General features: G+C 37.6%; 1 protein-coding gene across 1 annotated transcript in view; it reads left to right on the top strand.

Moving 5' to 3' along the window:
• The first annotated feature begins 383 nt into the window (after positions 1 to 383).
• BCL2L13 (BCL2 like 13) overlaps positions 384 to 12,433 on the top strand; it is an 87,671-nt gene continuing 75,621 nt past the window's right edge. The window contains exon 1 of the mRNA XM_007937018.2: positions 384 to 504. Within this exon, the coding sequence (XP_007935209.1) occupies positions 384 to 504 (121 nt within the window). The remainder of the gene's footprint in view (positions 505 to 12,433) is intronic.

The raw sequence follows: 12,433 nt of genomic DNA, 5'->3' as shown, positions 1-12,433 counted from the left end.
ATTCCCACTTGTAAGTGAATGAAACTCTTATATTTTTTTATGATTACTGTGAAGAAGGTTCTAGTGTCTCATGTTCAGATCAGGAAATATATTTGAGGGCAGACAAATTTGAGAGGGAAGAACACAGAGAAATACACAGAAATTCCTCATCTAGCCAAAGTCTCCAGTTATTCAACTAGGTAACAAAACAAGTATTTCTCAGACTTCTGGTTAGTAGTATTGCTTTTCTGAGAAATACCTGTTTTGTTACCTCGTTGAATAATTGGAGTCAATTATGGGAAAATGTACTCATATATAATAAACTTTAAACTGAAAAGTGTTTCGTGTTTTTAGGTTTTACACATCAGTAAGTAGACCTCTTTGGAGTTCTGCCAACCAACTCAATGGCGTCCTCTACTGCTGTGCCTCTGGGATTTCACTATGAAACAAAGTATGTTGTTCTCAGCTACTTGGGACTCCTCTCTCACGAGAAGCTGCAGGAGCAACATCTTTCCTCACCCCAAGGTATTATCTTTGGCTTATGGTGGTGATATTAACCAATAATAAGGGCTTGATGTATAAAAGTATTTTTAAATTTGTATCTAAATAATTTATAAATGTGTTTATAAAACCAAGTAATATTAATAGCTTTATAAAAAATAACTCTTTACCTACTCTCCCATTCCAGTACCCAGAAGCAACTACTTTTAATGCTTTCTAAGAGCCTGATACTTTAAATGGCCATTGGTACAGATAAAAATATACTACATACATATAAATGGGAGCTCTGGTAGCATAGTGGCTAAGGCACTTGACTGCTAACCAGAAGGCCGGCAGTTCAAACCCACCAGCCACTCCTCGGAAGGAAGATGGGGCAATCTACTTCCGTAGTGATGTGGCCTGGGAAACCCAAAGAAGGGTCGCTATGAGTTGGGTCCGACTTGACAACACATAACAACAACAACATATTGTTGTTGTTGTTAAGTGCCGTCGAGTTGTTTCCGACTCATAGCGACCCCATGCACAGCAGAATGAAACACTGCCCGATCCCGCGCCAGCCCCACAATCCCTGCTATACTCAAGCCCATCATCGCAGCCACCGTATCAATCCATCTCCTTGAAGGCCTCCCCCTCTTTCGTCGACCCTCCACCCTACCAAGCATGACATCCTTCTCCAGGGAATGGTCCCTTCTTACAACATGACCAAAATAGGTGAGATGAAGTCTGGCCATTCTTGCTTCCAAGGAGCATTCTGGCTGCACTTCCTCTAGGACAGATCTGTTAGTTCTTTTAGCAGTCCATGGTACTTTCAGCATTCTCCGTCAGCATCACAACTCAAAAGCATCAACTCTTCTTCGGTCTTCCTTATTCATTGTCCACAACAACATATACATATAAATAAAAAGAAATTCATCTGTTGTTAGAGATTTCACATGTAACAAGACATGGATGAGAATTGCATGATTATTTTTTTATTTCAACAATTGTTTATATGTACAATTCAGTGACATTAATTACATTCATCATGTTGTATGACCATCACCACTATCCATTTCCAAAATTGTCATCCTTAACATAAGTTCAGCACCTCTGAACAATGATTCCTTCTTTCTCTTCCCTCCCACCCTTAGTAACCACTGATTAACTTTGATCTTTGTAAGTAATTTGCTTCTTCTAGATATTTCACAAATGGGATCATACAATATGATCCTTTGATGACTGATTTATGATCGTGTAAGCCTGTGTTGATCAACTTTTGTTCTTACTTGAACATAGAACTTTTTCTCATCTGAACATCATAGGGTCTGAGTGGAAAATCTGTATACAAATGTGTAGGCTAACTTTCTAAAGGAAAAGATGAGATTGTTGTTGTTGTTGTTATGTGCCATCAAGTCGGACCTGATTCATAGTGACCCCTCCTTGGGTTTCCAAGGCAGTATCACTACGGAAGTAGAATGCCCAACCTTCCTTCCAAGGAGTGGCTGGTAGCTTTGAACCACTAGCCTTCTGGTTAGTTGTATTGCTATCTTCTTATTGCTTCTTTGTTTTCCTATTATCTAAAATGTGATGTAGAACTTATGCCTTTGTCATGCAGAGAACCTGCCATAAGAGCTTATTGGTGTAATATGGTTAGAGTTTGGTTTCAAGTATATGAAGCAGTACGTACTTGAAGAAGGAAGAGGCTAAGTAAGGGAAGTGACCCTATTCATGGTTCAAGATTTCTATCACATTACTTGCATTTCGTTATTTCCTAAGTGAGTGTTGTGACAGTGCTGAGTACATAGTTAATTCTTCCACACTGTGCTAGTTTATGCTGAATATAGTCAGTCCTGTTCAGAATTACGTATTCTGAGAACTTTGTTCTTTTTCAAGATTGTGTTGGCTATTCCATATGAATTTTAGGACCAGCTTGTCCACTTCCGGGGGTGGGGGGAGAAGGCAATGGAATTTTGACAGGGATTACATTGAATCTGTATATCACTTTGGGGAGTATTGCTGTCTTAAATCAGCTTTTCAAGAAAAGTTCTTTATAACTCCATCCTATCCCTATGTAACAGCTTCAAATGAAAAGTCTGAATCCCATTTCCAACTGTGAGTCACAGCTCATTCTTTTTGAAGATGTGTACTGTTTCATTTCTCTTTCAGACTTTGTACCAGGAACAGGAGGTATTTGATTTAGACTTTGGTTAGATGAGGAATTTCTGTGTGTTCTTCCCTCTCAAATTTGTCAGCCCTCAAATATATTTCCTGATCTGAACATGAGACACTAGAACCTGAACACTACTGTCACCATTGAATTTTTTGGAATTTAGTTGCTTTTTTAAAAATCTGATTTCTAACTTATTGCTAAAGTATCACTTGGGAAAACTTATTTGTGCTATTGATTGAATAATTGAATGAAGTAGTACATATATTCATTATACTAAACCCATTGCCAGTGAGTTGATTCCAACTCATAGTGACACTATAGGACAGAGTAGAACTGCCCCACAGTATTTCCAAGGCTTTAAATCTTCATAGAAGCAGACTGCCGTATTTTTCTCCTGTGGAACAGCTGGTGGAATTGAGCTGCTGACCTTTTGTTTAGCAACCAAGCACTGACCACTGTCCCACCAGGGTTCCTCATATGTTTATTTCAAAACAGGAGCTCTGGTGGCATAGTGCCTAAGGCATTTGACTGCTAACCAGAAGGCTGGCGGTTCAAACCCATTAGCCACTCAGAAGGAAGGCTGGGCAATCTACTTCTGTAGTGATACCACCTCAGAAACCTAAGGAGGGGTCGCCATAGCAGTATCACTATATTGTGTAGTTACTTGGGTTGTCAAGAGCAGCATTTTCCAGAGCTAATTGCCTAAATAGTTATTAAAACAGAGATCATGAGCTATACCTAGATTTACTGAACCAGGTACACAAGGTTGTGGCATGAGAATCTGGATTTGTAGTAAGTTCTGTTGGTGATTTTAGTGCATACCCAGTTTGAGTAACCATATGTTTAAAGAGTATTTTGATCTGGGTACGCTAGACCATACAAAGGTCTAGATTTTGTTAATCACATTTACTTTGAAAGACTATGAATGGATTTTTAGGGCTGGGACATGATGATTGAGCATAATGATTGCTGACTCACTTGACTCTTCTTTTAAGCTGAGGTAGGTGGGATTTAGTGTGCTAAAGTCTGTTTATCTTTGAAATATTTTTCTGTGGGTTTGTAGTGCAGGATGTGTGCTGCATTGGCCCCACTGAGTAGCTCTCTATGCTTTTGAAAGTCTAGGTGGGGGGATTTGATTAAATGAAAATCACTGAATCTGTCTGTGTCATTGGTTAACTAAATAAATAGCTTTTTGTATCCTGACAGCAGTAGACTTTTTCTGGGTTAGATTTTCCACATGGCTTATTATCAAGTATGACAACTTGTCATGTGTAATCAGTATCACATTAGTCTCATGAGAATAGGTACTCCTTTAATCAGCTGCTTTTCTATAGTCTGGCTGGGTAAGGCATATGGTAACCAAGACATTATTGTCATTTATTGGTGGTGGTGTGATTGGGTGTGTGAGTGTGTGCATGCTTTAGGTATGTAGATTTTCCAAAAGTGGCAGATGGCAGATGAAGCATTCATGTATTCCTTATTTTTTACTGTGCATCAAAAATTATAATCATATATTCTATTATTCATGAATAACTTTACTTGCTGGAAGATCTAATTTCTACTCTTGTTTTTGCATCATTTCATTACACATGGTCAAATAATTTAAACCCTCTAAATCCCATAACAGCCTCTACAGACCCTTCTAACTCTAAAATTCTATGATTCAGTCATTGATTGAAACTTTTCTAAGTATGGAGATAACAGATGAATCTTGTTCTTTCCATCACTCCATTATCAATATTCTCTATCGCAGTGCAAGCCCCATAAATAAATGGTCGTTTACTGTCCCATGTATGTGGTTGGTCTATTCTCTTAGTGATTTGTTTAAAATGATTTCTCATTTTTTTAATTTATTTTAACTTTTTTCATTTGAGCTAACTTCAGAATATCCTGATAACTTTGTTGTTTTGTGTTCCTCTGAATTATGTATAACTTTCATTTTATTGTCTTATCTTTTTTTCTTAAATGTCCTCTCCCCAGCTAGGTTGTCATGTATACATAGAAAAGAAAGCCATTGTGATTCTTTGTGTTTTCTTCAGTATTATTTACCAATCAAGTATTTGAGTATTTTTTCAATGCATACTTGACACAAGTCTAGGACAAAGGAAGTTATCTCAAGAAAGAAATCTGGTCAGAATAATGGTAACAGTATGAAATCAGTATACAATATAGGGTATTTAAGTATTAAACTGTGTGGCACAGACTATTTGATATAAATGTTCAGAAGTCAGTGATGTGAATGTAGTAGTGAAGACATTGTTGAGAAGTAGAGTCTTAGATTGATCCTTAAAGGGCAGGTAGAATTTGAATAATCAGGAAAAGAAAGGGAAGTCCAGGGTATGTAAAAGTATGAACATAATCTTGTTAGTGAAGGAGTTGGCATGCATTAATACTAGGTAGGGGAGCTCTGGTAGCATAGTGGCTAAGGCACTTGCCTGCTAACCAGAAGGCTGGCGGTTCAAACCCACCAGCCACTCCTCGGAAGGAAGGTTGGGCAATCCTACTTCTGTAGTGATACTGCCTCGGAAACCCAAGGAGGGGTCGCTATGAGTCAGGGCTGACTCGACGGCACATAAAAACAACAACAACAACAATACTGGGTAGAAACAGAAATGAATTTATTTATTTATTATTATTCACAATATATAATTTAAGGTAGCTTGGGCTTATAATAATATATAAGACATCCTGGTGGCTCAGCAGTTATGTGCTCAGCTGCTAACTGGAAGGTTGGCAGTTCAGACCCACGTATGGCTTCATGACAGAAAGACCTAACAATCTGTTCTTGTAAACCCTCTGGAGCAGTTCTACTCTATCATATTGAGTTGCTATGAATTGGAATCAACTTGATGGCACCCAACAGCAACAATAACATAATAATACATAATGAGCCTGGGGTCTTAAAAGCTTGCAAGTAGCCATCCAAGGCATGACAATGAGTTTGTGTTTGTGTAGAGCATCAGAGGAAGAAGGAGAATCAGGATTAGGAGGAGAAAATGTAATGTGACTTAATTGCCTCCATGAACAACTTCATCCTTTGCCATGAGACCAGAAGAATGTGATGGTGCCTGTCTACCATTACTGAACATTTTGATCAAAGGTTTATGGAAGAATCTTGATCAAAAGGGGGAAATGTGGAATAGAATTTCAAATGCTTTGAAATCCAATCTTCCTAGAGCCATAGAGGCTGGATAAACCCCTGAAACTATTGCCCTAAGGTAATCTTTAAACCTTAAACCAAAAATATGCTTTGAAGTTTTTGTAAAACCAGATAATGGTTTAGCTTAACTAGTAAAGAATGCTGCCTTTAGCATTATACTTTTTTGAGATCTGTTTATATGGGATCAAATTGATAACAGCAACTCAAAAGATTAAATAGGAACTTCAGTGAGGGCAGTGAGTTTATATTAATGGGAGAGGAACAACTCAGAAAAGGAGGATGAGAATGGTTGCATAATTCAAATAATATAATTAGTATCACTGAATTGTACATGTAGAAACTTGAATTGTGTTTTTTGCTGTGTTTCTTCTCAACAGCAACAAAAATAAATTAAAAATAATAATACACAATGAAAAAATTAAATAATCAGGAATAGGAAAACTATACATTTCCATAGTAGGAATAGTAGATCACAGATAGGTCATCAATAAGGGCCTTTACAGTTATACTGGCATTGAGTAGTGAGTTTGATGCTGAGGCAAAGCCAGAAAAAAAAAGTGGAGGGATGCTTAGTTTGAGGAGTTATTTTGTCCATGACTAGACTATACTATTCCTTTTGGGAGGAGTGTTGGTTTTTAAAAGATACCTTTTCATTTAGAGCTTTGTAATGTAGGACACAGGAATGCAGTCAAAAATATCAATATGAAATACAATATTAGGTTTCAAGACACTGTCTTTTAATTTGATTCTGGATAAAAGTGAAGGAAATGACACCAAAGTACAATTTAGGCTAAACAAATAGTTAATGCTATCCAGGAGCCTAGACTATATGCAATTTTCTGATGGTCCAGCTGAAAATGAGGATAAAATCTAGACTACAGAGGAATAGAGAAGACTACCTGTTGTGTTAGAAAACTTTCTAAAGGAATTGGATCCAACAAGTTGTATTCTTTGTCAGGGATAGGAAGTGTTTAGGTATTCTGTGTTTCTAATTGAGGGCATGTCAAGAGCAAAACAGAAATGTTTAGTTTGAAATATTTTTAGAGAGTAGAGTGCCTAATCCCCCACCCCCAAAAAGAAAAAAAATTCCCCACATGGTAGTTATCCTAGTTCTGCCATGGAAGTGTATTGAAAGAGTACCAATAGATAAAATATAGATTCCTCTTAAAACCAGCTTCAGTCACTGTGGCAGATTGCCTCATCTTTCTTCCGTGGAGCAGCTGGTGGATTCAAATATCAGCTGTTGGTTAGCAGTCAAATGTCTTAACCACTAAATCACAAGAGCTCTTTTTGTTAAATATAGCAGAGGTTATCTTAGCTTGGAGGCAAGTCTCTTGGAAGCTGGTCATCCTTGAAATCACAGAAGAACTTGGAACATCTGGTATGAAGGAATGAAGCTTCTTAGTAAAACTTCCCAGAAGAATTTCTTATGAAATGTATCCTCCAATGAGAAAACAAGCTTACCTTCCTTCTGAATTTTTCAGTAAAACCAATTAAACTGGTGAACATATACTTTGAAAAAAAAAAGTTTTAGTTTAGATCAATTAATATTAGGCCATTCTCTCTAGCAGCAATTGAAGAACAAGAATAATTGTCTATTCAAGATTCCTTTTAGTTTGTGTTGTAGCAGCCCTATTTTGTATCACTTAAATTTATCTAAATTGTCAGGAGATCATTCCTGGTAATCCTAAGTTTTACAGTATTAAAAGTAGGTTCTGTGTAAGAATCGGTGATTAGCGATTGTGACAGGCTGATTCTGTTCACAGATACAAAGGTTGGAGGAAATATCATTGTCTGATAGTAACATTTAGAAAATCAGAAGAATTGATGGGATGTGATCTTACCAATATGATAGAGTAAGAAGTTTTATACATAAACCTAAAGAAACATCAAAAAAACATGTGTGAACTGTCAGACCTAATTTTGTTGGAATTCTGTTAAACATTCAGAGGCTTGCAGCAACCAAGTTATTGGAATGCTGAATCAAGAAAAAGACAAAGTCAAGAAAATGGCAGGAATACTCTAGGGCCATTTTGTTACTGAACCCCTCTCTTACTTACCCTACTCAGCAGCCAGCTTAAACTAGCAGCTCATATTTCTAGCTCGGGATCCTGGTCTTGAATTCTGAAGGGTGCAGACCACACCTTATGTGTTATTATGTTTGTCAGTTTGAACCTGTCAGGTTGCTACTTTAAAGAGTGAAGCAAAGTGTATGCCTATGTTTTGCCCATCTTGAAGGTAGCACAGGGGAGCTGTAGGCACATTAGAGTGGACTGAAAGGTTTGTAGTTGCTCCAGCACAAAGCCAGTCTGCAAAACTGAGGGATGATTCCTATCTTTGTAAAAATAGTTTGGAAAAGTCGCTAAGACTACTTAGAGTCTTCAACAATAGAAAAGAAACTACTTTTCTTTCCTTGATCCCAAGGAAAAAGGAGAAGCCGATTTCCAGATTTACCATATTTTATTACTCAAATGCCCTGTTTACTGTTAAAAAAAAAAAAAGTTAGACATAGAGTAAGAAGATAGGATGGCCCATTCAAAGGAACAAAAGAGAGAGACAGATCATCCCTGAGAAAGCCAAGATATGGGACTTGTTAGATAAAGACTTTAAAACAGCTGTCTTACATATGCTCAAGGAATTAAAGGAAAACATGGACAAAGAAATAAAGGAAATTAGGAAAACAGTAGATGAACAAAATGAGAAAATATCAATAAAGGTATTCTAAAGACCCACAGATAATAAAACAATCAAGTTTCTTGACCTAAATGTGTAAATCTACTTTTAAATTCAGAATTCTTTAATTTGCTTGCAAAAAATGAAAACTCCACACAAAAGGCTAATCTCTCTCTTTATAAAGCTTGTCAGTGGTGGAAAATAGTGATGTGAACAACTGAAGGAGTGCTGGAAATGTATCTATAAATACATCTGAATGGGAGGGGTGTAAGGCCTGGATTCAGTGTTCTAGATGAAATGATGAAGCTTTGCTCCAAATATCTGAAGCAGAAGTTAGTAAATTGTCATTTGTCTACCTGACTCTCCTTTGTTCCCCATTCCTTACTTTTCTTTTTATTGCATGAGAATAGCTTGTGCCTAGTACTTTTGGTATATTCATGTTGTTGTTGTTGTTATATGCCGTTGAGTCGGACCCAACTCATAGCAACTCCTCCTTGGGTTTCCGAGGCGGTATCACTATGGAAGTAGATTGCCCAACCTTCCTTCCGAGGAGTGGCTGGTGGGTTTGAATCTCCAGCCTCTGGTTGACAGTCAAAGTACCTTAGGCACTATGCTACCTACCATAGCTTTTTTAAGTTGTAGAATATAAATCTGTTGATCATGGGCCTTCTCTTGGGCTACAGATTGCATGAAGAAGTGAAGATTAAATAAGGGGCCATGAATATCAATATGAGAAGACCTTGTCATTGATCTAGACAATCTTTCTGATTTCCTTTACTGTTTAGTTATATTAAAAATGTTTCTGAGATATTTCCTTCCTTGAAATGGTTTAACTCTAGCAGAGGCCCCCAGCTACAAGACTAAGAGGACACAGCATGAATTAATGGCTTTGTAGTTAGACTGACCTGAGTTCAAATCACAGCTTCTCCATAGTTGTGACATAATCTGTGCAAGCCTCAGCTTCCTCTTCTTTGAATGAAGCTATTATTTCATCTCTCATAGGATTGACATGAAAATAAAATAAAATAATATACATGAAATGTTGGCTTGCTGTCTTCCTGTCCCTCCTAAACTCCTCAAGTTATAAATAGTTTGAGGAGAGGACAAATCTTACTTATTTTTGTGCTAGTTAGGTGCTCAGGACAGTGCCTGATAAATAGCATGCTGTGTCACGGTGACTTTAGTAATTTCTGCCACCTCCACCCCCTAGGCTAGACTATGAATTTTGTGAGGTTGGAGATTAATCTTTGCTATTTAGGTATAGAGTAGATTCTAGAAATGGTCTCAATTATTTCTGCCCTCTACCTTTGCCCCCTTTGAAATGTAATTTTGCAGCTCTTCCCACTAAAAATTAGATAGAGTCAGTTCCTCTCTCCCTTGAATCTGTGCTTGGTCGTGTGATGTGTTTTTGCCAGGGGCACGTTTGCAGATGTAACACATGCAGACACTTGAAAGAAATTTGCACTTTAGGGCTTGCATATTTTCTATTCTTGAGAACCCTGCATAAGGGTCATGTGAAGGAACCCAGGCCAGCAAGTGATCGATCACCTTTGCCCTAGCTGGCATCAGGCCAACCACCAGACACAGGAATGAGACTATCTCAGATCACCCAACCCTAGCCAGGCTGGTCCAAATCCAGCAGAGCTACCCAGGCCACTGAAAGAATTATGAAAAATAAGAAAATATTTATTGTTTTAAGCCCTTAGGTTTGGGGATGAATCACTGATTTATAAATGAAAGAAACAGTGACTATTCCAGTTTTCATAAGCTCTGTAACGTCTGCTTACATACTTCATTATGTTATAGACATAGGATCTTTGTTTTCTAGGTATAGGTCCTGGAGAGAGAGGGCCACAATTTCAAAGAATACTCACTGGCTGGGTATCTAATTAGCCTAGAGTCAGGAAACATCACAGGGTTGTATTTGGGGATTTTGGTTGGGGATTTTGGTTGGTCATGACTCTCAGGTGTCCCCTGATGAAGCATTACACACTATCCGAAAAACTAAGTTCTACTCATAGCTGCTGCATTCCTTACACACTGGCCTTTTCAGTAAATGAATGAATGAATGGTAGGTGAAACTACAGCTTGGTGGTGAAAACCATGCTACTTCTCCTTTTGCTAGGATTCTTGCAAAGAGCAGTACAGTTGACCCTTGAACAATGTGGGGGTTAGGGGTGCTGACCCCCTGCACAGTCAGAAATCCATGTATAACTTTTGACTCCCCAAAAACTTAACTGCTAATAGCCTACTGTTGTTCAGAAGCCTTACCGATAACAAACAGTTGATTAACACAATTCTTGTCGTACGGTAATGATTTTCACACAAAGACACACATACACAACACAAAAGTTTAACTGTACAGCATGATGATTATTTGTTATTCCTTAAGCGGAAGTGGATCATCATAAAAGTCTTCATCTTCATTGTCTTTATGTTGAGTGGGTTGAGGAGGAGGAGAAGAGAAAGGATTGGTCGTTCCATTTTAGGGATGGAAAAGGTGGAAAGGGAGGCAGGAAAGGCAGGAACACTCTATAACTTTACAGAAATACATGGTAATTTCTGTCTGACTTTTTTGCATTTTCATTTCTTGAAAAATGTTTCTATATGGTACCAATCCTTCTACTGTTTGCTTTAGTTTCAGTGCCCATATATATCATAGAAGGGTCATGTTGTAAAAAAAGTCAAAAGCAGTCTTGAATAATTGAAACCCATCTGCCAGATTGTCTAATGTCAATTTGTTTTCTGACACTGCTTTTTCAATGTCTTCTTCCTCATCACCTCACACTGGTTTGGAGGTGCCCATCTCCATCAAGTTATCTTCTGTTAATTCCTCTGGTGTGGTGTCTATTAGCTCTTGAATTTCTTCAAGATCTATACCTTAAAAAAAAAAAAAAAAAAAACTCTCTCCTTCAAACTTGTGTTGTTCGAGGGTCAACTATATAATTAAAAGAAAGGCCCTTCCCCCACACCCAGGTAAGGAATTTGCTGTCACTCATAACTACTTACTTATTTCAAGGAAATTTTACTCTTTAACCAAAATTTGGTCAGCAAGTATCTTGACTCAAATGTCCCCTGGATATTCATATAAATTTGTATGTAAGTCCTAGATATGATCCAGATTTCTACAATGACCCAGAATTATTCTGATGTCTTTGAACACCTTTAGCTGAAACTAATCTAGGATTATTTGTATGATTGTTACCCTGAAGTATGACCCAGGAATATGGATTCTGTTAAATGTATCAATTGACTTTTTTGTTTTATCAGAAAATTTTTGTTCAAATGAAAATCTTTTCTCTACGGTACTGAAATCATTTAAAACAAGAAGAAAAGTTTATCTACTGAAGAAAGAATATTTTTACAATGTAGTGAGAACTTGTACTTAGTTAGCTTTTTAAGCCTAAAAAAGAAATTGCTGTATATCCAAAAAATTTGCCTACTTTTAACCTTCTGGAGAATCTTTATGATTTCTTTCATGCTTTATTCTCTGGATATAAACCTCTTTCTTTTCTTTTTCTCTCCACAGTTAGATTACTCTTCTTGATTGATGTCAAGTCCTTTAGGGATGATCATTGACTGTTGCACATTAAGTCATCAGAAAACCAAATCTACTGCCATGGAATTGATTTCTGACTCAAAGTGACTCATTAGGACAGAGTAGAACTGCCCAATAGGGTTTCCAAGGCTGTAATCTTCACCGAAGCAGATTGCCACATCTTTCTCCTGCAGGGTGGCTGGTGGGTTCAAACCACTAACCTTTTGGTTAGCAGCTGTGTTAGACTGGGTTCTCTAGAGAAACACAAAAACCAACAAAGCGTATATATATATATAGAGAGAGAGAGAGAGAAATTTATCTTAGGAAAATGGCTCACAAACGTATAGAAGCCGGCAAGTTCAAAGTCCCTGGAGGAAACTTCGGCTGGCGTCAGCCTTAGCTTCCGCAAGCGCAGGGGGCCGAGAAATTCAAG

This window comes from Orycteropus afer, unplaced genomic scaffold, assembly GCF_000298275.1.
Source record: "Orycteropus afer afer isolate SDZICR_OR568_19922 unplaced genomic scaffold, OryAfe1.0 scaffold00040, whole genome shotgun sequence".
Lineage (NCBI taxonomy): Eukaryota > Metazoa > Chordata > Mammalia > Tubulidentata > Orycteropodidae > Orycteropus > Orycteropus afer.
Note: the sequence above shows the minus strand (reverse complement) of the source record. Positions and strands in the feature narration are given on the sequence as shown.